General features: G+C 48.3%; 1 protein-coding gene across 1 annotated transcript in view; it reads left to right on the top strand.

The window, feature by feature from the left end:
- Window positions 1-26,512, top strand: part of LOC136587226 (macrophage mannose receptor 1-like) — a 353,431-nt gene that overhangs the window by 220,374 nt on the left and 106,545 nt on the right. The window contains exons 23-24 of the mRNA XM_066585783.1: window positions 1,377-1,482; window positions 13,645-13,880. Coding sequence (XP_066441880.1) covers window positions 1,377-1,482; window positions 13,645-13,880 — 342 coding nt within the window. The remainder of the gene's footprint in view (window positions 1-1,376; window positions 1,483-13,644; window positions 13,881-26,512) is intronic.

Here is a 26,512-nt window from a genome sequence, read left to right on the forward strand (position 1 = left end):
TTGCCCTGTAGTACTAGGTTCAAATCTCACCAAGAAAACATCTGCATGGACTTTGGAAAACACCATATAGATGTCATATTTGGTCAGATGTGAACCTGAAACTCCAGCACTGCAAGGCAGTAGTGCTACCAACTGAGCCACCACATTTGTTCTTTGCTCTTACTTCTACAGAGGAGAAGAAGAATAAACACAACAGTACATAACATCTACATACAGATATTGCCTTTGGGCAGAATTGAATTCAGAACTCGACCACAGCAAGGCAGCAATGGTAACAACTGAGCCACCATGCTGCCAGGATAAGTGGAAAAAGAATAAACAGAGAGCATACAAACTCCATGCAGATGTTGCCCACAGTCAGAATCTAGAACCACAGCGCTACAAGGCAATAGTGCTAACCACTGAGGGCTCAGTCACACGGGCGCATCGGCACCCGTACACTGGCGCCGATGCGCCCGTTTGACTGACAGTTAGAAGATGGCCGTACCTGAAGACGGCCGTCTCTCTCCAGCGCTGATGAAAGAACATATGACCAGCAATGAAGCCGGTCACATGTTTTTCCTCCCGGTGCTGCAGAGAGATGTCCGTCTTCAGATACGGCCGTGTGCTGGCTGCAGTAACACGGGCGCCGATGTGCCCGTGTGACTGGCCCTGAGTCACATTCATTGAAAAGCCTCCCCCTTTTATTTCTCTTCCTCCTCTTATTTCTGTTCCTCCTCTCGTTCACAAGAAAACAGATTTATTTCACATTTTGAAAAAAAGACATTAAGCTGAAAGCATTTTATCTGTTTTACGGATTTCTTTTGAACATCTGTCAAAAAAACATCTGTTTTGCTGAATAGCGTTTTTGCTAAAACTGGATCAGTTCAAAAAATGCTAGTGTGACTGTAGCCTTTGTTTTGGGGGGTAATTTTACTGTTAAGGGTGACTACCCACTAGCATTTGCAAATTTGCTGCATTTTTTTTTCCAGGTGTCTATGGGGCTTTCTAATGTTAAAAATGCATCGCCGCAGAATCGCAATTTACCGTGAAACCGCAATTTTGTGCGATGCGATTTTAACATTAAAAAGTCCCACAGACCCCTGGAGAAAAAAAACGCTGTGAATTTCACAGTGAAAAAGAACTGTAGTGGGCGGTCACCCTGAAGTGTTGTTCCTTCTTAAAGTTTTGTTTCTATTATCTGGAGTGTGTATATTCGGTACCGTGCTACTTTGCTATTGGATATCTCACTGGTGCTTTAGCCCAATCGCTGTTCTCCATTCAGCGGTGCCCGGCATCTCTTACTTTCTTATCTCATACAGAGAGAATCCGGTTTGCAGAGTTTTAGTTTCTATGATACACTCAAATGTGACATTTTCTGAATCTAATTTTTTAAGGGGCCTGGCTGTGTGACTTTGCAACTTGGAAGTCTGCTTGATGCCGGTACCTGGATTGTGGAGCATTGTAGCCTTAATAAAGGATACATCTGCCAGAAATATAAAGGTAAGTTCAGACATGGAAAAATTTCCATTTTGTAGACAAAGTGTGACCCTGGGCAAAGTTAAAAGTGGGGCCCCAAATTTTGAAATTTTGCACCAACACAACCACATTCAGTCAACTCAGTAAATAAAACAAATCCTGTGTAATCATGTTGTACCGCAGTTTTCAGAATCCAGGCCAGAGCAGACTAAACAACGGAATATCAGATCCCAGTCCCCAGACCAGAATAGAATAACACTTACTTTTGCCTTTGTTGGAAAAAAAAAAATATTCACTACCAGTGTAAAAAAAAACGGTTTCATCCAAAACAGTTGTGGCCCCTTTTTATGTGTCTTGCGGGTCTTTTGTGGATGAGCAATTTGGATCTGTTGTGTATTTTAACACTGCCATTGGACCCAGCAGGGAAAATCCAAAGCAAATCTGCTGCAAATGTAAAATCAGCAGAGCGTTTCAGTTTCTGCCGTCAGTGGATGAGATTTCCTGAAAATCCTCTTTTGTGGTACTGCAAAACTCTGCAGGCTTCCCGCAGCCAGTTACGGTAAGATCGTCGAACGGTGTGTTGTCTTCCTGGTGCTCGAGTTCGACACATCGCGGATCAGATTGACAGATTACTGGGAGGGGCTGGTGAGGATCCAGCGGACATGGTGCACGTTGGCACCAATGAACAAATTAGAGGTCCATGGAGGGCCCTCAAAAATGATTTCAGGGACCTAGAGTCCAAGCTTAGGGCAAGGACCTCCAGGGTAGTTTTCTCGGAAATACTACCTGCACCTAAAGCCACACTAGAAAGGCAGCAGGATCTTAGGGAGGTAAACAAGTGGCTCTGGAGTTGGTGTAAGAAGGAGGGATTTGGGTTCCTGGAAAACTGGGCTGACTTTGCTGTCGGCTACAGGCTCTACCGTAGGGATGGGCTGCATCTTAATGGGGAGAGTACAGCTGTGCTGGGGGAGAAGATGGCTAGAAGGCTGGAGGAGTGTTTAAACTAGGGACTGGGGGGAGGGCAAAATGAGAAATAGTGGGGTAGCCAGTGTAGACAGCGACCTGGGTCAAAGAAATGGGAATGGGGGTCGAGCAGGGGGGAAGGGGTTAGTACAGTTAGAAATGTGAGGTCAGCCATTAGTACGAATAGCAACAAAACGAATTTAAAAAACAAAAATAACTATATCAATTGTATGACCACGAATGCACGAAGTCTGATTGGTAAAGTGGGTGAGCTTGAAGCAAGAATGACTGATGAGAGTTATGATATAGTTGGAATAACGGAAACATGGCTTGATGATTAGTGTGATTGGGCGGCGAATTTACAGGGGTACAATCTCTTCAGAAGAGACCGAAGGAACCAGAAAGAGGGAGGGGTATGTCTGTACGTCAAATCGAACTTAAATCCGAGACTACGGGAGGACATAGGGGTAGGAGAAGAATAGGTGGAATCTCTGTGGGTAGAAATACAGGGAAGAAACTAACAAAATCCTGATAGGGGTTTTCTATAGTCCACCAAAAGCAACAGGAGAAACTGAAAACTTACTACTAAGGCAGATAGAAGAGGTGTCAAACCGCAATGAAGTAATAATCATGGGAGACTTTAATTATCCAGATATAATATGGGAAAATGAGACCTGCAAATCTTACAGGGGTGATAAGTTCTTGAGAGTAATTAAAGATAATTATCTGAACCAACTTGTGCAGGAACCAACAAGAGGGAGGGCCGTTCTGGACCTAGTACTAACTAACAAACCGGACCGAATAAAGGGGGTACAGGTTGAGGGGCACTTGGGGAACAGTGACCACAATATAATCAACTTCGAGCTGTCATTCAATAAGAAGCCTTATCAAGGCCTTAGGCAGACGGGCGTTTTTTCGCGCGATTTGCGCATGCGCATGCGTCCGGCGATTTTTTTAAAACCATTGCTTTGCAATGGTATCGGACACATGAGCGCTTTTTATGCGCTCGTCCGATAAATTATAGAACAAAAATCGCAGATCGCACCTATCTGCGATCTGCGATTCCTGTTCTCTTCTCTATATGCGCTCAATGGGGTCGGCGGCAGCAGCGCCGACCCCATTGAGAACATATAGAAGACAAATCATTCTTCTCTGCCACAGCTGTTGCTCATTGAATTCAATGGAGCCGGCAATACAGCCAGCTCCATTGAAAGCAATGGGCTGCCAGTGAGCGCAGGATGAATTGTCGGGAAGGGCTTAAATATATAAGCCCTTCCCTGCAATTCATCCAGAAAAGTGTAAAAATAAAAATATATATATACTCACCTCATCCCGGCAGACGGAGTTCAGAGCGGCCGGCCTGCAGTGGGTGTGAGGGGGGTGTGAGTCAGACTTGCCCCCTGATTGGCTCAGCGCTTGCGCAGAAGGGTCTTCTCCCATCTCTTCGGCCCGGCACGAGCGGCATTCTGGCTCCGCCCCCTTGTACACGTCATCACGTAGCTCAGCCCCATGACGTGTGCCGATTCCAGCCTCCTGATTGGCTGGAATCGGCAAATGTGACGGGGCGGAGCTACGCAATGACGCGTACAAGGGGGCGGAGCCAAAATGATGTTGCTGCCAGACCGAGCCGAAGGGAAAAGACCCATCTGCGCAAGCGCGTCTAATCAGGAGATTAGACGCTGAAATTAGACGGAGCCATGGAGATGGGGACGCCAGCGCAGGGAAGGTAAGTGAATAACTTCTGTATGGCTCATATTTAATGCACGATGTATATTACAAAGTGCATTAAAGGGGTTGTCCCGCGCCGAAACGTTTTTTTTTTTTTTTTCAATAGCCCCCCCGTTCGGCGCGAGACAAACCCGATGCAGGGATAAAAAAAAAAAAACGAGTAGTACTTACCGAATCCCCGCGCTCCGGTGACTTCTTACTTACCTTGCGAAGATGGCCGCCGGGATCTTCACCCACGGTGGACCGCAGGTCTTCTGTGCGTTCCATTGCCGATTCCAGCCTCCTGATTGGCTGGAATCGGCACACGTGACGGGGCGGAGCTACGAGGAGCAGCTCTCCAGCACGAGCGACCTATTTAACACAGAGAAGACCGGACTGCGCAAGCGCGTCTAATCGGGAGATTAGACGCTGAAAATTAGACGGCACCATGGAGACGAGGACGCTAGCAACGGAACAGGTAAGTGAATATCTTCTGTATGGCTCATAATTAATGCACAATGTACATTACAAAGTGCATTAATATGGCCATACAGAAGTGTATACCCCCACTTTGTTTCGCGGGACAACCCCTTTAATATGGCCATACAGAAGTACTTAACCCCACTTGCTTTCGCGAGACAACCCCTTTAAGCTTAAAGTGTCACATTACGGCGAGCTGGAGCTATGTACAGCATTCTCTGAGAGAATGGAAGTGGCTTCAAATGATGACCTCTATTCCTATAGAATGAAATACTTTCCTAAACGGGTGAAGGGGATGGGAAGGAAAGTAAGGGAGGGTCGGGAAAAAAGGGGGGGAGGGGGTAGCTAGGGGTGCAGGTGAAAGACCCACTCTACTCCGAGAAATGGTGCTCGACAGAACCTCCGAGCGAGCTCTTCATAGAGATCGAGCATAAGCCCATAAGCGAGTCCAACTACAGGTGTCCTGTTGATTCAACAACCCAGTAGTAACCTCTGCCCCATCACACATGGCCGGGGGTCGATGACATGAATGAGGGGGTTCAGTATTGTGAGCTTAGCCCAACGTTCCGTCCGCTCTGCTTAGAATATCCGGAATCAGATCAGGCAGCTCTGTTCCAAACCACTGCTCTCCAGGGGTACCATGTTTCTATGAATTTTTCGTGTGTGCCTTTAGCCCAGCTCGAGAGTTCCTCTAGAGTTGCGAGGAGATTTACTCTGTCTCTCCAGAGGTCCACCGAAGGGGGATCTTTTTGTTTCCACATTAGTGGAATTAGAGCCTTCGCTGTATCAATTAATAGGGCTATCAATTTGTGTTTAATGGGGTGAAAGGTGGGGGTCGGCCTCCACAGGAGAACCACCTCAGGGGAGAGCGTCAAACCTGGTCGAAGCTGCCCAAGGATCCTACCCACCTCGCCCCAGGAGGGAGCTATGCGGGGGCATTCCCAACAAATATGCAGGTATGAGCCAGTATCCATCTTGCATCTCCAGCAACAGTCCTGTGTGAGTAATTTGTGTTCTGAGAGCCATTGTGGGGTTCTATACCATCTTGCCAGTAGTTTATAGTGCGCTTCCTGGGAAGTAACGCAGGGAGAGAGACCAAAAACAGTCTTCAAAATGAGTTTGGTTTCGCTGGGGGACAGAGATATCTTAAGCTCTCTCTCCCACGAGACGAGGAAGGCAGGCTTCGTCTCCCTCGGAGGGGAAACAAAGTGTTTGCGAATATAGGATACCTTTCTAGATGCATTGGTGGGTCCCTCTAGTACCGTCTCGAATGGCGTAGGTGGTCTAGTGTCTTTGTGCTTTTTCAGAAATTCATTTATGACTTTTAGTAAGGGAATGGATATAAGGTACGAAACAGGGCGATCCGGGAGGATGTCTTTCAAGGTAGATAGGGGGCCTGATTTGCTAAAGATTGAACATCTTGAAAGTTTTTGTTGTCTAGGGTCCTCCAAATTCTTGCTGAGCAGGGGTCTAATGATAAGTCCATATATCTATATAGAGCTGAGAGAGGGGTATAGGGGGAAGGGCTGGGAGCCAGAGATTTCCCTAGAGCTGACCAGGTCTCAAAAGTTCCTCTCAGGAGTGGATCACCTCACCGCTTCCCCTTGCCTCTTCCCTCCGGGAACCAGAGATCTGCCTCAAAGGCCGGGCCATAGGCGCCCCTGGCAAAAAGCTGTATCAAAGGGTCTTTGCTGGGATGAGCTAATTCCAGCCAATGGTTTAGCTGGGTAGCCAAATACAATTCCATTGGGCATGTCAGGTCCACTCCTCCCTCCGATCGCTGCTTGATCAACATACAATGCGCTATCCTGGGTCTCTTACCTCTCCAGAGGTACCTGGAGAAAATTGTGCGCAGGGTCTTGAAAAAGTTAGAGGGGATAAAAATCGGTAAAAGCCTGATTTTGTAGAGGACGATGGGAATGACATATGATTTTAGTATATTTTTTCTTCCCAGCCACGAGATAAAGGGCTGGTCATAGGAGCGTAAAAGTTTCTTGACTTTGGGTAAAAGCGGAAGAAAGTTTGTTGGATATAAATCCTCAGTCTTTTTTCTTAACTTTATGCCCAAAAATTCGATTGCTGAATCCGACCAAGTAAAGGGGGATTTGTTTCTAATGACCTTGAAGTGGTTAGGTGGGATGGATATATTTAGGGCTATTGATTTGGCAATATTAATTTTAAAGTTGGAGAGGCTTCCAAAGTTCTCCAGCAAAGTGATCAGGCGAGGGAGGCCAGCCTCCGGGTTTGTAATGAGAAAAATGATATCGTCTGCATAAGCTGTGGACGAAAGTGTTTCTCCTCCTACTCCAAGGCCTTGTATCAAGGGATCCAACCTGACTTTCTATAAAAAGGATTCCAGGGCAAGAATAAATAAAGTAGGAGAAAGGGGGCAGCCCTGCCTCGTGCCGTTACTTATATTAAACGGGGGAGATAAAGAGTCATTAATTTTAAGTCATGCATATGGCGTCGCGTATAAGGAAAATATTGCTGAAATAAATTTTGGGGGAATGTTGTAATGCGTTAGAACATGCTCCATGTGAGTCCAATTGACCCGATCAAACGCCTTTTTCGGCACTACTCCAAGGCCTTGTATCAAGGGATCCAACCTGACTTTCTATAAAAAGGATTCCAGGGCAAGAATAAATAAAGTAGGAGAAAGGGGGCAGCTCTGCCTCGTGCCGTTACTTATATTAAACGGGGGAGATAAAGAGTCATTAATTTTAAGTCATGCATATGGCGTCGCGTATAAGGAAAATATTGCTGAAATAAATTTTGGGGGAATGTTGTAATGCGTTAGAACATGCTCCATGTAAGTCCAATTGACCCGATCAAACGCCTTTTTCGGCATCTGTGCCTACGAAGGCAAGCGGGATATTATGGACTTGGGCGTATATAGCAGCATGGAGCAGTCTAAGGCAGTTGTCTCTGCCCTCCCTGCCCTTAACAAAGCCAGATTGTTCGGGATTAATTAATTTTGTGATGTATTTTTCAAGACGCTTGGTTAGAATTTTGGCCCAGACCTTTACATCAAAATTAATAAGGGAGATAGGGCGATAGCTCCCGCAGGACTCAGGATCTTTGTTTTCCTTGTATACTAGGGTGATGTGAGCTTCCTGCGCCTGTCTTGGTAAGGGAGCACCGTTCATTAATGAGTTAAAGAGTTCAGTTAATTTGGGTAAGAGGGTAGACTTGAAAGTCTTGTAGTAAGTGAGAGGCAGTCCATCAGGGCCGGGGCTTTTGCCTGATGGGGCAGAGTTTATGAGCTCTTCTACTTCTTGGGTAGTGATAGGGGACAGAAGATCTACTGACTCCTCCTCATTTATTTTAGGCAGGTTTTGATCTTTAAGGAAGGAGTCGATCTGTGTCTTAAAGTCCAGGGTAGACTCTGGAGAGAGGGGGTCTCGAAGGTTGTATAGGCTGGAATAGAAACCTTGAAATTCCCTACCAATTTCGGGTGTGGAGAGGACCTTTTTTCCCTCTGATGTCTTGATGGATTTTATCAGGTTCCTCGTACGGGCCTTCTTAATCAGTGCAGACGTGTATTTGCTCCCTTTGTTTCCCTGAGCATAGTTGACATGCTTAAGGTATAGGTATTTTTTATTATATTTGGACTCAAGAATAAGTTTAAGTTCTCTTCTGCAGGATATTAATTCCTCAGAAGATGATTTACTTAAGGTTTGTTTTGAGGAGCGTTCGAGCTTGGAAATTTGAGCTAGTTTCTCGTCAATTTCCATTCGTTGTTTTTTCTTTACTCTAGCACTGGTTGCGATCAAGAGCCCTCTCATGTAGGCCTTATGGGCCTCCCAAATCATAGGGGTTGATAGGTCTTCTGATTTATTTAGTTGGAAAAATTCCTCCAGTGAGTAATTTAGTCGGGTTCTCTCCTCCTCCTGGTCGAGAAGGGAGGGATTGAGTCTCCACCGCCACTCCCGGGGGGAGGGATCTAGAAGGTGAAGATCTAAATGAACTGGGGCGTGGTCAGTGACCGCTATGGAATCTATTGAGGCCCTCTCTGCTCTCAAGAGGAGAGGTGCCGACACAAAAACGTAGTCAAGGCGTTGGAAGGAGGAGTGGACCTGGGAAATGAAAGTATAATCCCTGGAGGTCGGGTTTAAGCATCTCCAGCTATCCACCAGCTCTAACCCAGAGAGGGTCCGAATAAGTTTAGCTAATTTCCTTTGGGATAGGTGCGATTTTCCTGTAGAGGAATCTGTTAGGGGGCACAGGGTGAGATTAAAATCCCCTCCTAAGATGATCTGGCCGTCAGCGAAATGTCTGAGAGCTTCCAGTTGCTTATCTAGCCAGGTCACCTGGTCAGTATTTGGGGTGTATAGGTTTGCTAGAGTTATCTTATTGTTATTTAGAAAACCCCTTAGGAAAAGAACCCTGCCCTCCTCGTCCAAATGTTTTGCCTCACATGTAAAATTAAGAGACTTATGGAGCAAGATGGAGACCCCTTTTGAGGCAGATGAAGGATGTGAGTTGTGAAATGCGAGTGGATACTGCTTACCTGGTAGAGCCAAGCATCTGTCGCCCCTGAAGTGGGTCTCCTGCAGAAAGACCACGTCGGAGTGATACCTTTTCAGTAAGAGTGCTATATGGTGCCTCTTTTGGGGAGTGTTCAAGCCGTTAACATTAAGCGTCGTGATCCGTACAAGGTCATCCATGTCTCGACCACTAGGTGATGGATGTGTCTTCTCTTTGCCGGAAAAGAAAGGGGCAGAGGTTAAATGTTACAGTTAAGCCAATCTCGCAAAGTTAGATTTTCCTTACTCACACTGGAGGGTCCGAATGAGTTGAAAGAGGTTTGGGTAGGTTAAGGTAGGGGGAGGAAAGAGGGGGTAGGTTCGGGAATTGACAACCAAGGAAAAGTTAAGACAATACTTAAACAAATACAGTTACAATAGTGCAACAGGTAGAACTAGCGTCTCCGAGTCCAAAAGGATGGGCTCGGTTCTGGGTGGGAGCGAGTCGTCTGTGCTCTCAACAAGAGGACAGAGGACTATAATGTCAGCCTGGCCAGACAGACGCCCAACAAGGTCCCGTAAGAGGACAAAACAATTATAGCAGTTACGGCAATTACGGAGAGAGGAGATCCTCTCGGTAGAGGATATAGGAGAATAAGCAAAATGATATTTCAGTTAACTATCACACATCTGAGCAATAGAACAGTAGAACAGCAGAACAAGAGAACAAGAGGAACCGTGTCCCTCTGAGACTCTATGGTGGTAAGTGAGTCTCTTGGGGAATCTGTCAAGAAGGTAACCCTTTATGGTGGGAACATTTCTTATCCCTTGCGAAGAAGGGAACCTTCTCGTGTTCAGGTGTCAGAGTTGGCGCCAGGGTCCTTGGCCTTTTTCTTTTTCCCTTTGGGGGATTTCAGACTGCCCGCCGTCTGCCAGGCCTCAGGAGGAGAGAGCTTCGGCAGCCTAGGGAACTCCGGGAGGGGTAGCCAACATGGGAGTTCAATAGGGTCCATCTCCAGATGTTCCCAGCATCCGCGTAGATCCTCCGGAGAACGGATCATGAGTCGGCGATTCTTATAGAAGATGCTGATACCGAAAGGGAATAGCCAGGCATAGCGTATATCTCTTGCCCTTAACGCCTCTAAAAGAGGGCGGAGAGTGCGTCGTTTCGTAAGAGTAGTTGGCGAGAGATCTTGAAAGATCTGAACGGGGGAATCCCCGTACTTAAGTTCTTTGCAGAGTCTGGCAGCTTTAAGTATAGCAAAAGTGTCCTGAAAGGATAACAATTTGCAGACAACATCTCACAGCGGGTCAGATGGTGGTGGTAGGGGTCTAAGGGCTCTGTGGACCCATTCGACGGTTATCAAGGCTGCTCTATCTGCCCCCAGGAGCTGCACAAAGATTTCCGCAGTGACCTTGCGGAGGGACTCTCCCGCCCAGGATTCCGGGAGGCCCTTTAAACGCAGATTACATCTGCGATTTCGGTTTTCCAGATCTTCCTGGAGGATTAGTGCACGATTCAGGTGCTCATGTTGTTCTTTCAGTATGCTGGCAACAGCTAGGGCATGGGAGGTGACTGAGGCAGAGGTGGTTTCTAGGTCCTCTATTCTACGGCCCATATGTTTAAAGTCCTCCTTTATTTCTGCAAGGTCTGCTATAAGGGGGCTCAGGGCACTCCTAATTAGCTCCTTCATGAAGCCCTTTGACACATTTTCAGTGTCCTCCTCATCCGATGAGGACTTCCCCTCCCCCTCCTTACTGAAGTTAGATGCAGCTCCCTGAGCCGGCGCCATCTTGGAGTGCAGGTGCGGGGAGCGGGAACTCCGTTCTTTAAGAAAGCGCTGCATGGCCGTCTGGTTTTTGGAGGCTTTCGGCGTGCAGGGTTGCTCTCTCCCTCTGTCCTTCGCTATTCTCCTCATCTCTGCTGCCATGGGTGAAGCTAGGAGAACTTCCTGAGCGCTGTGCTGCGGGAGATCCGGTCTCAAGCGGCCATGTTGCTCCTCGGTCAGGCTCCGCCCCTAACAGAATCATATTTAACAAGGAGAAATGCAAAGTCTGGGCAGGAAAAATGAAGAAAGGCGCATACAGAATGGCGGGAATTGGGCTAAGCAGCCTTTTGGCTGGCACAATAATAACTAGCTGGAGTTCAGCAGCCATACACATGGAAGTTAGAAGCGCACGTCTCAGCAAATTCTTCTTACATATAAGGCCCAACGTCCATAGGCAGATTTTATTTATAAAATCTGCGTGCGTCTCCTGCGCAAGAGATCCGCAGCTCTAGCCGCCAATAGGGAAGCATTAGCATCTACAAGACTATTGAAAGCATGTGGCTGTTATTTTCTTTCCCGGCGTGCGAATCACACATGTGGAAAGAAATCACAGCATGCTCCATTTTTCTGTGGATCACGCAGGACGGCTTCCATTGAGATTAATAGAAGCCGTCCTATCCGCGGCACACCTGTCACTGTGGACATACTGTGGATCTGCGTGAAAGCAGGAGATCAGAAAAAGAAAAAATAGCAGTGCACATGCGTCCGGCATGTCGCCGGCACGTCCAGACGCATCCGCTGAAGAAAGAAGATCTGGCCGGCACAGAGGAGATCCGTGCTGGAGCCGAAGAGCTAGGGAATGGTTTTTCTCCCTATGTCTCCGGGCACGGTTAGATACCGCTGTGGGATTCAGCAGTGGAATCCGTGCGCACAAGTGGGCATTGGGCCTAACTCCGAGCCCTCATTATCCAAGTCATAACCTTGTTTGCTAACTTTTGAGACAGTAGATTCTGAAATGGGAACTTATAAATTCTCACACTCCACACTCTTGTATAGGATCTCACCTAGGACATTTGAATTCAAGATAGTGCATATGACCGCATAATGAGTACAGACCTCATAAACCAGGGGTGTCAAACTCAGTTTCACCGAGGGCCACATCAGGCTTATGGTGACCTTCAAAGGGACGATTGTAAGACAGTCTAGTAAGGGCTCGTTCACACAAGCGTATTTGCGTACATAATATGCAGTGAATAGAAGCCATTTATGTCAATGAGTTCATTCACATGATGTATATTTTCACACAGCATGACCTATTTTGTTGTGTACGACGCACCCCAGTAGGCCATTGAAGTGAATGGGCCGCGCAAATACGTGGTGAATGCGCAGGAAACCTGTGTATTCACTGCATATTTGCGCACCATCTCAGTGGGCCCATCTGCGTTCTTTTTTGCGTTCCCAAATATGCAGGCATAAGTGAATTTCGATTGCGCAAATACGTAACATATTTGTGCGACCGAAATATGATTACACCCGTGTGAACGAGCCCTAAGAGTGATCCCTATAGTGGTCGCAGTAGTACTAGTGTCCCTATAGTGGTCGTAGTAGTAATAGTAAATCTCATAGTGGCCCCAGTAAAAATATTGACCCCCACAGTAGCCCCAGTAGTAAGAGCAACCCCCACAGTAGTAATAACCCCACAGCAATATTATCCCCATCAGTATTAAACCCCCACCACCACCCCCAACAGCAGCAATATTAACCCCCTCCAACAGCAGCAATATTAACCTCCCCCAACAGCAGCAATATTAACCCCCCCCCCCCAACAGCAGCAATATTAACCCCCCCCCCCCCCCCCCAGCAGCAGCAATAACATTAACCCCCTACCCCCAGCAGCGGCAGCAGCAATAATATTACATCCCCCCCCCCCCCAGCAGTAGCAGCAGCAATAATACTATTAACCCTCCTTCCTTCCCCAACCCATGCCGCAGGCCACATAACACGAGACAGTGGGCCGGATTCGGCCTGCGGGCCTTGTGTTTGACACATGTGCCATAAACTAAGACAGACTCTGAAACAAACAAATACAGATCCAAGACCCCTAAGTACAGTAAATACAGACAACAGACCCCATAATCAAATACAAATCCCAAACCCTTTAAATAAGTGCCGACCGTAACTAAATACAAAGGCCAGACCAGACCCCCTAAAACAAGTTAGACCCTCCTAAGCCCTGAATTAATAGAGACACCAGACTCCTCCTAAACACAATCCTCATACCAGACTATCCCCAGAATTCAGACCCAAGACCAGACATACAGATATTCACCTCTCCTCTTCCTGCAATTTGCCTCACTCTTAGACTTCGTGGCAAGCAACACTCTGATGCAGGATGTGTATCCTGTAGTGATGCAAACAAAATAGGCCAACATATCCAAAAAACAACACAAGGAATGTGTAGGTGGGGGTCGCCATTTCTGAAATGTTATAAAGCAGAATCTCCTATTAAAGTGGTTGTGTTGTTTACAAAAGGCAAGACTGGTACAAAATAAAGTCATTTGTATCTTATACCGCTATTAAGGGGAATGTGCCGCTGAGCGTAGGGACCGTCCCGCTGAATCCTGCACACTGGTTTACCATGCAGCTGGAGAGTCAAGAGCTGAACAAACAGGTCACAAGCCACATGGACTCTTGCCATATTGATTTCTTTTAAATACGCTATAATGTAATTTCTAATCTCTTCTAATGTAAGAGTTTCTTGACTTCTTGCTAACTTGTTTGTTTGCATTAACTTGCGTTAGACCCCAGTCTGCCGGTTCTTCCCACCACTCCTCCTGCCCGTAACTACTATAAATATGGAGATGCCAGCTACAAGTTTGATAAAACCAAGGGGAGCTGGGACGATGCCCGTCAGGCGTGTCGGACGGATAACGCACAGCTAGTCAGCATCTTAGATGAGTTCACCGCATCTTTTCTAAAACTTCACTTGGCTAAACATAAGGAGCCTTTTTGGATCGGCCTCTACAGCGGGAACGAGGTGAGAATAATTTTATTATTAATTATTTTGTAATTCATAAGAAAAAAACAGAAACTTCTAGGCAACGTGGATCTGCTCCTAGAGAATGTGCTGACCTCTCCTTTGCACATCAGAAGACATTTGGCAGACATGGTTAAACATGGTGACTTGAGTGACTTAGACCGCGGGCAGATTGTAGATGCCCAGAGGTGTGCTGCCAGTATTTCTGAACAGTTGCACCTGCTCTCTGTCATCAAGATCAAATAACTAGGGAGTGGTTGGAGGAAAACAACAAAGAACTCTCCACACGGCCTTGGTCCCAAATTCACTGGAATGTAATTGCATTGGAAATGTTTGGGATATGAAAAGGATTGTGAGATCTGCTCCCACTTATCCACAAAATGTGCACCAACTGATGGAGTTGCTGCAGCGGACACAGGTCGAGTTGAGTATAGAGGATGTTTGCCACTTTGTGGAATCTGTTCCCTAATGTCATAAAGATGTGATCTCCCAAAAACTGGACCATCCCATCATAGAGTAGATATGCCTAATGCAGTGATTCAGTGTAGGTACAAGCTCTCAAACTTCCTCCCATGGTAGCATAACTTTTCATAAAGCACTTTTTCAATGGCCCCAAATTTCCTGCATACGAGAAGGCAAAAAGCCTAAAATAATTATCGAGCGACAGAAGCTCCCACAAATGCTATACATACACCCCCCAGCAAGCCATAGACACCATTGTAGCCTCCATACTACTACAAGCCATAGACTCACTTGTAAGTGTCAGCCATAAGTGTCCTCATAAATAATGCAGCCACCTGCTTGAAGGATGCGTCCTAATTAGGGCCTATGGATGTTATAGATAGGGTGTTAATGTCCTAACAGAAGCCTTTGTTATGATTAATGTACTGGCATATAGGACTATGGTCATACAGTATAAGTTTTAAGTAATGTTGTAAAATACCCCTTAAAATTACCCATTATTTTTGGGACAAAATTCTATCGTGGGACCGGTCGGTGAAGATGGTATATTACATGCACTTGATCTTCTTCTCCAACACTTCATAACGTTGTTCTGGTCCTCTTTTCAGAAAGCCAAGATGGTCACCAACATTTTCTACCTAGACTGTGCTATGCTCTGTAATTGGCCAGCACTGATTACGTGAGCAGCACTGACCAATCACAGAGCAGGATTAGTGCATTGGTAGCTTTGGGTTATTAGGTAGTCTAAAGACTGTGGCGGCTATCTTAACCACCTGAAAACAAGACTGGAATTGGTGCAACAGAGGAACTTATCGGGGGGATTCATCGAGTAGGAGATATATTTGAAAACTCAATGCTTATGTCATTCACTCGTGTACACAACATATTTCATATCCCGTATAAGGAGTTTTACAAGTATTTACAACTTAGACACTTCCTTCAATCTTATATCCCTCCTATTATTTTGCCCCGCTCGGAGTACGAAATCTTTTTATTTAACGAGGCGCAACACTCTAAAGGTATTTCTAAGGCATACTCCTCACTTGCATTGTGCTCTCCCGCATTTACTCCTCTATTTCTTTTTTTTTTTATAAATCAATATTTATTGGCTTTAGAATAAACAGATATACATAACAAACATATATCAAAGAAGGGGTACAAATATGAACCATAAAGGCACAGGTGCGCCTCCCCCGTGAGTTCTGGAGCAAGATATAACGTAACTCTCAATACTTCTACAGGCGGGGGGGGGGGGGGGGGCGCTTAAGCGAGAAGAGAGGGGTATGTGGACCTCTTCTTGAGTGTGAGGCTGTAACTGAGGTGAGATAGCTATAGGTTGCGCTCAGCCGCCTCTTAGATACAGACAGTACAAGACAAACAGTCGGGGGAGTAAATTAAAGAGTAATGGGGAAGGGAAATGAGGGGAGGGGTGGGGAGAGATGTGGTAGGAAGGGGGAGGGGAGGGGTACTGCACTTCCAGAGTAGATCCGTGTCTCGATGTGCCGTTTGATCGTATGCACGATCAAAAGGCCGCCCGATATCTTCCCTCTTTAGAGCTAAGAGGAGCAAACGGCGTTTCGGGGATCAACCGCCACACAGAGGAACCAGGAGGAGGGTTTAACTGCAGAGGACTAGAGTGCCTGGGTCACGAGTCCGCTTTCCTAATTCCCTGCCAGGGTTCCCAGATCTTCAAGAATCTATCATGTGTTCCGTTTGACCAGCTTGAGAGCTCCTCTAAATTCGCTAACCTATCAACTTTGGACCTCCATAGGGCCATCGTCGGAGAGTCCCTCTGCTTCCACAAAAGTGGAATAAGAGATTTGGCAGAGTCGATCAGCAGGGCGACAAGCTTGTGCTTGTACGGGTGGAAGGCATGGGTAGGTCTCCACAGGAGGACCACATCTGGGGAGACCACTAAGTCTGGTAGGAGTTTTTTTAACACGATTGCCAAATCCTTCCAGAAAGGAATGATATTCGGGCAATCCCACCAAATATGAAGGTAGGAGCCTGTGGCACTCCCACATCTCCAGCACATGTCCTCTGCCACCAAATTATGGTCATGCAGCCACTGCGGGGTCCTGTACCACCGCGCCAGGAGCTTGTAATGTGACTCCTGGGCGGTGACGCAGGGGGAGAGCCCGAAAGCTGTCTTCAAAATCGCTTTGGTCTCGCTTTCTGAGAGGGAAATATGTAGCTCCTTCTCCCAGGAGAAGAGGAAGGCAGGTTTTCCAGACGAGGGGCGGAAAACGAACTTTTTGCGGATGAGAGAAATTTTCCTCAAAGAGGGGTTAGGGAAGATGCCAATTGCGGTTTCAAAAGGAGTAAGTGGTCTAGAGGGACCGCGGGTTTTCCGAAATTCGCTCAGGACCTTCATCACATGGGCCGACACCAAGAAGGGGAGGGGGCGATTTGGTAGGAGATCGTCCGTAAGAGTGAGGTCGGCCCCCTGCTCAAGGGTAGGTACATCGTGGAAGTGTTTGCCAGAGAGCATCCTCCACGCCCGTGTCAAGCAAGAGTCCAGGGAAAGATTCATAAATTTATATAAGGCAGACAGGGGCGTGCGAGGGGAAGGGGGGGGCAAGGTCCTCCCCAGGACAGCCCAGGATTCCATTGCTCCCTCCAGAAGAGGATTTTTCTTCCGATCTCTTCTGCTCGTCCCCTCAGGGAACCAGAAATCCTCTATCAAAGTAGGGCCGTAGGATCCTTTTGCCAGGCGTTGTAACAGCGGATCTCTATTAGGGTGTGTAAGCTCTATCCAGTGGTTCAAGAGAGTAGCAAGATAGAACTCCCGTGGACAGGGGAGGTCCACTCCTCCTTCCGTGCGCCTTTTAATCAACAGGCCATAAGCCAGTCTAGGCCTCCTTCCAATCCAGAGATATCTGGAAAAGATTGTGCGAAGTGCTTTGAAGAAGCTGGCTGGGAGGGAAATGGGGAGGAGCCTCATTTTATAAAGGATTATTGGGATAACATAGGATTTTAGGATGTTCTTACGACCTAGCCATGAGATAAAAGGGAGATCATATGATCTTAGCAGTTTTTTAACTTTGGCCAGGACGGGGAGGAAATTTGTCGCGAATAGGTCTTCCGCTTTCTTGGGTATCTTTATGCCTAGGAAATCGATTGTCGTGTCGGACCACGCAAATGGGGATACTTTTTTGACAGCATTAATTTGGTTGGCTGGAATGGAAACATTTAGAGCAGTTGACTTGGTGAAATTAATTTTAAAATTAGATAGGTCACCAAAATTTTCTAGCATAGAAACCAGGCGAGGGAGCCCCTCCTCCGGGTTAGTAATAAGGAAAATAATATCGTCGGCGTAAGCCGCCGTCGAGAGAGTGTCGTTCCCAATTTTGAGACCTTTTATGGAAGGATCCGATCTCACTTTTTGGAGAAGAGGCTCCAAGGCCAGGACAAAGAGCGTAGGGGAGAGGGGACACCCCTGCCTAGTGCCATTTCCTATTTCAAAGGAAGGGGAGAGAGAACCGTTAACCTTGAGTCTCGCATGGGGCATTGCGTAGAGAGAGAAGATCGCTGAGACGAATTGGGGTGGGAGATTAAAGTGTAGCAAGACTTGCTCCATATATGTCCAATTCACACGATCAAACGCCTTTTCGGCATCAGTACCTACTAAGGCGAGTGATAAGTTTCGTTTTTGGGCAAATCTAGCAGCATGTAGGAGTCTGAGACAACTGTCTCTCCCCTCTCTTCCCCGCACAAAGCCTGCCTGTTCTGGGTTGATCAAGAAGGTAGTATGTTTTTCTAGGCATTTTGTTAGGATTTTGGCCCACAATTTCATGTCGAAATTAATCAGGGAGATGGGGCGGTAGCTCCCGCAAGACTCAGGGTCTTTGTTCTCTTTGTGCACAAGAGTAATATGCGCGTCTTGCGCTTGTCTAGGCAGGGGGGTCCCACTCAGGAGAGCATTGTACAAGTCTACTAATCTAGGAATGAGCGAAGTACTCAGGGCCTTATAGTATATAAGGGGGAGGCCGTCTGGGCCTGGGCTTTTACCCGGGGGAGATGAGTTTATAAGGTCTTGTATCTCTTGCGGGGTGATTGGGGACAGGAGGGATGTGGTCTCGTCATCTGGAATTTTGGGGAGGTTTAGGTCTTTGAGGAAGTGGTCGATTTGTTTTTTCAAGACAGCTCTTTCTTCAGGAGTGGGAGGATCTTTAAGGTTGTATAGGCGGGAATAAAAGGATTGAAATTCTTTGGCAATATCAGGGGTAGATGTGACGCGATGGCCCTTGGGGGATTTAATGGCCTTAATAAGGTTCCTTGCTTGGGCTTTTTTGATAAGGGACGACGTGAATTTGCTACCCTTGTTACCTTGGGCGTAAGAGATATGTCTGAGGTATAGATGCTTTTTGTTGAACCTAGCTTCCAAAAGGAGTTTAAGTTCAGTTCGGAGGGAGGTGAGTTTCTCCATGGCCGCTACACTTTGTGAGAGCTTCGTCACTCTAATTTGGCAATTTGACCAAGTTTCTCGTCAATGTCTTTCTGTTGTTTCTTCTTTGCCCTGGATCCAGCAGAGATCAGAAGGCCCCTCACATAGGCCTTATGAGCCTCCCATACCACCGGAACTGACATATCCTCTGTGGTGTTGAGTTGGAAATATTCTTCCAACGCTTTGTTGAGCTGGGCTCTATCCTCAGCCGAATCCAGGAGAGAAGGGTTGAGTCCCCATCTCCACTCGCGGGGAGTGGAGCCTGGAAGGTAAATAGACAAGTGGACTGGGGCGTGGTCCGACAAGGCAATGGAGTCTATCTCAGCTTTTTTCGTGTATTGTAGGAAGGAGGAGGAAATAAAAACATAGTCTAACCGCTGGAAGGAGGAGTGGACCTGCGAGAAGAAGGTATAATCCCTGGAGGATGGGTTAGAGTACCTCCAGGCGTCCACGATATGGAGTTGCGCGAGGGATCTGCTGAGTTTACTTAATTTCCTTTGTGAAATCTGGGATTTTCCAGTCGATGAGTCCATGGAGGGGGAGATGGTGAGATTAAAATCTCCACCCAGGATGATCTGCCCAGTGGCGAAGATCCTGAGCGCTTCTAATTGTTTTGTGAGCCATTCTACTTGGTCCTTATTAGGGGCGTAGAGGTTGGCAAGGGTAATTTTAGTATCGTTTAGGTAGCCCCTCAGGAACAGAACTCTGCCTTCCTCATCTGCGAAGCGAGCCTCGCAACTAAACTTAAGGGACTTGTATATTAGTGTGGACACACCCTTGGAGGCGGAGGAGGGGTGGGAACTGTGGAAAGCTAGCGGGAACTGCCCCCCAGGAAGGGATAGGCATCTGTCCCCTTTAAAATGGGTCTCCTGCAGAAACACTACCCCAGAGCCATACCTTTTCAGAAGAAGGGCCACGTGGTGTCTTTTGCTAGGAGAGTTCAGTCCATTCACGTTGAAGGTAGTAAATAGTAGAGGTTTTGCCATCACGGACCCGCAGGAGTGGCCGGAAGTACCCTAGCAAGGGGGTAGAGAGAGGAAGCAAGATTATGTAAGTGAGCGCTTAGTGACTTAGAACTAATTCCTTGTCACTCGGTCGGACACGGAGGGAAGAGGAGATGGAGGGGAAGTGCAGAGAGTGAGAGGGGAAAACACTGGGTAGACACAAAAGGGAGAACAAGTGCTGAAAAATGTGTCACAGACTACGACACTAAAAATGTAAATTTAGGTCAGCAGGTCAGCAAACTTGAGCAGACCCTGCTGGGGGATGAGGGCGAGTTGTGTGTGCCTTACCGGGAAGGCCCACCAACTGCGTCAATAGTAGCCTGAACAGGTAGGCGCCCCCAGGAGCCTAGAGCTGATGGGAAAATGCCTTAGGTAGTTGATCGCTATAGGGGAGAAGAAAAGGAACATTAATGCATTAACTTGTTTAACGCGGTAAATAACAAAGTCATCATATACGAACACGTTGCCGAGATCTTACGAAAACAATAAAAGGTCGCCAGATCAAGAAGCAGCGGAACAACAGGTACATCCAAAGGATGGTGATAGGAAAAAAGAAAACCTGAGAGTCTCCTCATCTTCACCCGTCAGGGCCAGCAGGAGGGTCCTTCGCTTTCTTTTTTTTACCTCTGGGCGATTTGAGGTTACCCGCTGGCTGCCAGACCTCCGGGGGGGGGGTCAGCTTAGGGAGCCTGGGGAACTCCGGGAGAGGCAGCCGGTTCGGCAGCTCAATCGGGTCCATCTCAAGGTGTTCCCATGCATCGTTGAGGTCTTCTGGAGTACGGATGAGAAGTCTGCGTCCCTTGTAGGTGATGTTGATGCCAAAGGGAAAGAGCCATGCGTAACGAATGTCTCGTGCTCTTAGGGCCTCCAACAGAGGACGCATGATTCGTCTCTTTAATAGGGTGGCAGGGGAAAGATCCTGGAAGATCTGGACCGTGGAGTCCCCATATTTTAAGTCCTTGTGTTGTCTGGCAGCTTTAAGGACGGCAGACGTGTCCTGAAAGGTGAGGAGCCTGCAGATAACATCCCTGGGGGGCTCTGTAGGAGGAGGGGGGGGGGGGGTCCCAGAGTGCGGTGGATACGCTCCACAGAAATTGTCGCTGCTCTGTCATGCCCAAGTAACTGACCAAATATTTCTGAAGCGACTTTAGGCAAGGCTTCCGTCGCCCAGGATTCAGGTAAGCCTTTAAGGCGGACATTACATCTCCGATTTCTGTTCTCCAGATCTTCTTGGAGAATGAGAGCTTTATTTAAATTAGCGTGCTGCTCCTTTAAGACTGCAGCCATAGCCAGAGCATGTGTTGTGACTGATGCAGAGGCAGATTCAAGCTCCTCCACTCTGCAGCCCATCTGCCTTATATCATCTTTTATCTCTGACATCTCATTGATAAGAGGGCGCAGAGCGTTAGTCAGCAGCTCTTTCATAAACCCCCGGGAGACAGTTCCTGAGTCCTCTTCATCTGAGGATGTATCACCCTCCCCCTTCTTACTGTATGCAGAAGCAGCCTCCGAGGCCGGCGCCATCTTGCTGGACGGATGGGGAGAGCGGGAGCCCCGTTCCTTTAGAAATCGCTGCATCCCCGTCTGGCTCTTAGATGTCTTCGGTGTGCTGGTATGTTCTCCTTCTTTTTCCTTTGCTTGTTTGGGCATTTTGCCGCTATTATCGCTGCTGGGAGCTCTCTGAGGGCGCCGTTCTGTGGGAGCTCCGGTCCTAAGCTGCCATCATGCTCCACAGTCAGGCTCTGCCCCCCGTTTACTCCTCTATTTCAAAGCAGATGGGAAGAGGATCTTAATGAATCTTTTTCTGCAGATCAATGGTCACAGGCTTTCTCACTTAGTTATAAATATTCTCACTGTGTGAACCATCTGGAAACCAATAGGAAGTTACTATATCGATGGTATCTGACACCATACCGCCTATCTAAAATGTCACCACAACACTCTAACTAGTGTTGGAGATGCCATAAACAAATTGGATCTTTATTAGAGATGAGCGAACGCGTTCGTCCGAGCTTGATATTCGTGCGAATATTAGGGTGTTCGGGATGTTCGTTATTCGTAACGAACACCATGCGGTGTTCTGGTTACTTTCACTTCCTTCCCTGAGACGTTAGCGCGCTTTTCTGGCCAATTGAAAGACAGGGAAGGCATTACAACTTCCCCCTGTGACGTTCAAGCCCTATACCACCCCCCTGCTGTGAGTGGCTGGGAAGATCAGGTGTCACCCGAACATAAAAGTCGGCCCCTCCCGCGGTTCGCCTCAGATGCCGTGTGAGTTAGATGAGGGACAGTGCTGTTTGTACCGGAGCTGCTGTAGGGAAAGAATTGGTAGTTAGTGTAGGCTTCAAGACCCCCCAAAGGTCCTTATTAGGGCCACTGATAGCTGTGTGTTGGCTGCTGTTAGCAGTGGCATTTTTTCTTCTTCTCAAAATCGGCTCTGCAGAGCGTTGCACCTGGCATTAGGGACAGAAGTGCTGCATAGGCAGGGAGAGTGTTAGGAGTGAGTGTAGCCTTCAAGAACCTCAACGGTCCTTTCTAGGGCCATATTTATCCGTGTGCAGTACTGTCCAGGCTGCTGTTAGCTGTGCTGCATTTTTTGGGGGCTTCTCAAAATCGCCTCTGCAGAGCATTCCACCCTCCATTGATACTGCAGGGAAAGAATTGTATAGGCAGGGCCACAACACAGTTATTATTCATTGAATATACGCAGTGTGGCCTTTTGCTTGTAAAACAAGTGAAAATAATTCTATTTGTCCTGCCTCTGTCCGTCCTAACGCCGGTGGACACGTGTGAGCTGCGTGAACAACATTGCTAAATCATACGCACCCAGCTACGCTTTACTGCTGGCTTCGCCATTTGCTTTCCTTAATTGGGAAAAAAATACCTGCTCTGCCAGAGTTATAATAACTCTGCTACCCTCACGTTCTGTGACACATAAGCAGGGACACAGCACAGTTATTAAACTTCTCATGTTCATAGAATATACGCAGTGCTGCCTTTTGGTGGAAAAAAACTGAAAACAAATCTATTTGTCCAGCCTCTGTCCGTCCTAAGGGCGGTGGACACGTGTGAGCTGCGTGAACAACATTGCTAAATCATACGCACCCAGCTACGCTTTACTGCTGGCTTCGCCATTTGCTTTCCTTAATTGGGAAAAAAATACCTGCTGTCAGAACCTGCAACTCTCGGGGCCGCCGTGCCCGCACCACCGGTCCTGCCACCCGGGCTACAGGAGTGCGGCGTAGGGGAGCCCCGGTTCTGGTGATCTCCCCGGGCCGCTGTAAGACTGGTCGCCGCCGGGTTGCTAGGGAGGCAGCTGGTGCTTCTAGTCACTTGACTACCAGGCTGGCTTCCCTAGTAACGGTCTGTGCTGCAAGACTGGGGGCGTGCCCCCAGCACCTCCCTGATTAGCCCTGCTGCTGTCAGGCTCCCCGCCCCAATCAGCTTCTGGGGCGGGAGCACTGACAGCATTTAAATATGTGTGTTTTCCTTTCAGGCCTTGCCAGTGTTAGTTTGGTTCTCCAGCTGCACCCGCGTTTATCCTGACTGCTCTTGTGACCTCGGCTTTTCTGACACCTGCTTTTGGACTTGACTACGTTTTGCCTGACCCCTCTGTACTGCGTACCCTCTTGTTGCCTACCCGGATTGTCTGACCATTCTACCGTTGTTTGTCTCAGTGTCTGTTTGTCTCCCGTGTCCCGCTTCCCTAGTGAGGGTAGGGACCGTCGCCCAGTTGTCGCCCTGGGGGTTAGCCCAGGGGGGCAAGTAGGCAGGGACAGGGGTTGCGGGATATCTCAGGGACCCCCATATCCCGGACACTGTCCTGACAGTAACACTGGCCGAACGAAGGTCAGACCCTTGCATCCGCCCGGCGACTTTGAGCCCCTCGATGGAGGCCGTGGCGGCTGTAGCGAACCAGGTCCAGGTCCTTACGACCCTTGCCCAGGACCTAACCGCCCGCTTGCAGCCACGGGAACAAGTGGCAGCTGCAGGCCCCATGCAGCCCTCGTCCGCTCCAGGAACAATGTCAGAACCTCGAGCCACGCTTCCGGATTGTTTCTCCGGAGAGAGAGATCAGTTTTTTGCATTTAGGGAGAGCTGCAAGCTCTACTTTGATCTCCGCCCCCACTCCTCTGGTACTGAATACCAGAAAGTGGGAATCGTAATTACCCGCCTGAGGGGAGAGCCCCAAAATTGGGCTTTCTCGCTACCAGCTGGCTCTCCAGCCCGACTATCCCTTGACGCCTTTTTTTCCGCCCTGGGTCAAATTTATGACGAACCCGACCGGGCGGGCTACGCAGTCTCCAAACTTCTGGCCCTGCGCCAGGGTTGTAAGATGGCGGAGGACTACTGTTCCCAATTTCGTCAACATTGTACGGAATCCCGGTGGAACGATGCCGCCCTAAAAGACTTATTTTTGACCGGCCTGTCTGAGGGTCTCAAGGACCTACTTGTGGCCCACCCAGAGCCTAGAACTCTGGAGCAAGCCATGTCGCTGGCTATTCGAGCCGACCGACGTTTGAGGGCCAGACACGCCGCTCGGACCACCCCACTCCCCACGTCTACTTCTTCGACTGACCCGACCTTTTACCCTCCCACCACCGAGGCCATGGAGCTGGGAGCCATGACCCCCAAGCAACGACGGGAACACCGCCTGAAGAAGAACCTCTGCTTCTACTGTGGGGAGCCGGGTCACCGCATTGCTACCTGCGCTAAGAAGCCACGGCAGGAAGAACTCCCGCTCCTAGGCAGTCGTCGGGGGGACTGTCTAGGAGCCAAGGTACTCCCTGTGTTGTCCAAGATGTTAGTGCCTTGCACCCTAGAATTTCATGCTTTCCACCGCACTGGGCAAGCCTTTGTTGATTCTGGGGCTGCGGCTAATTTCGTTAACTTTAATTTCGTTGCTCAACTGTCCGGAGTTTTGTTACGTTTAGAGACTCCGATTCTGGTTTCAGGAGTGGACTCCACTCCATTGCAAGCAGGGGTGGTTAATCTGGTTACCCCTGAAGTAAGGTTTACGATAGGAGCCTTACACGTGGAAACCTGCACCTTTCTAGTGATGAGAGATTTGTCTGTGGACGTCGTCCTAGGCCTCCCCTGGCTCCGGGAGCACAACCCGGTAGTAAATTGGGACACGTTGGAACTGGTAAAGTGGGGTCCCCGCTGTGTCAACCACCTTTGTGCGGTGAAGGTGGGAATCTCCACCTGCGAGGGGACCCCCCTACCAGAATACCTCTCCGAGTTTTCTGACGTGTTCTCCAAACAACTATCTGAAGCTCTGCCCCCTCATAGGGAATGGGACTGTAAAATAGACTTGATTCCTGGGGCCAAACTTCCTAAGGGCCGCATTTATAACGTTACGGTCCCAGAGAGAGAATCCATGAGGGACTACATCCACGACAGTCTGGCCAGGGGGCACATCCGGCCCTCAGAATCCCCGGTGGGTGCCGGGTTTTTCTTCGTTGAGAAGAAGGATGGGGGTCTCCGGCCCTGTATTGACTATAGAGAGCTAAATAAAATCACAGTCCGAAACCAGTATGCTCTTCCACTCATTCCTGACCTCCTCAACCAGGTCGCTGGTGCCCGATGGTTTTCTAAACTTGATCTCAGGGGAGCATACAACCTCATCCGCATTCGGGAAGGGGATGAGTGGAAAACCGCCTTCAATACGCCCCTCGGGGATTTTGAATACCTAGTTGTGCCTTTTGGATTGTGTAACGCCCCCGCCATTTTTCAGGGGTACATGAACTCAGTGTTTCAGGATATCATGGGGGTGTTCGTGGTTGTATATCTAGACGACATTTTGATTTTTTCCTCCGACTTGCCGAGTCACCATACTCACGTTCAGACTGTGCTAGCTCGACTCAGACATAACAAGCTGTTTGCTAAACTCGAGAAATGTGTTTTCGGGGTACAAAAGATATCATTTTTGGGGTATATCATCACGCCATGCGACTTCCAGATGGATCCTGAAAAGGTGAAGGCCATCACGGAGTGGGCCCAGCCAGGGTCGTTGAAAGCCCTTCAACGCTTCCTCGGCTTCGCCAACTACTATCGCAAATTCATTAAAGACTTCTCCGTGGTGGCTAAACCTCTAACTGACCTCACCAGAAAGGGGGCAGATGTGAGGACCTGGTCTTCTGAGGCTCTGAGGGCCTTCGATACCCTAAAGGCGGCGTTCTCTTCTGCACCTGTCCTAGTACAACCGGATCTGTCCAGCCCTTTTGTGGTGGAGGTAGATGCCTCTGAGTTTGGTGTGGGAGCGGTACTGTCCCAAGGTCCCTCCACTCTCACCAACCTTAGACCGTGTGCCTATTTTTCTAGGAAGTTTTCTTCCACCGAACGGAACTATGATATAGGCAACCGGGAATTGCTGGCGATTAAGTGGGCTTTCGAAGAGTGGAGGCATTTTTTGGAAGGAGCCCATCACCAGATCACGGTACTCACAGACCATAAAAACCTCACCTATCTAGATTCCGCTAAGAGGTTAAATGCTCGGCAAGCCCGCTGGGCCTTGTTTTTCTCTCGGTTCAATTTTGTTGTTACCTATAGACCCGGTTCTAAGAATGTCAAGGCTGATGCCCTGTCTAGGAGTTTTGGTTCTCCGGAACCTTCCGAGCCGGAGCCTGAGAGCATTCTCTCCCCTGGGGTGGTCCTCGCTGCTGTCTCCTCCGACCTTTCACCTCTCATTTACGCCTCTCAACAATCGGCTCCTGAAG

The sequence above is a fragment of the Eleutherodactylus coqui genome, chromosome 12, assembly GCF_035609145.1.
Source record: "Eleutherodactylus coqui strain aEleCoq1 chromosome 12, aEleCoq1.hap1, whole genome shotgun sequence".
Taxonomy (NCBI): Eukaryota; Metazoa; Chordata; class Amphibia; order Anura; family Eleutherodactylidae; genus Eleutherodactylus; species Eleutherodactylus coqui.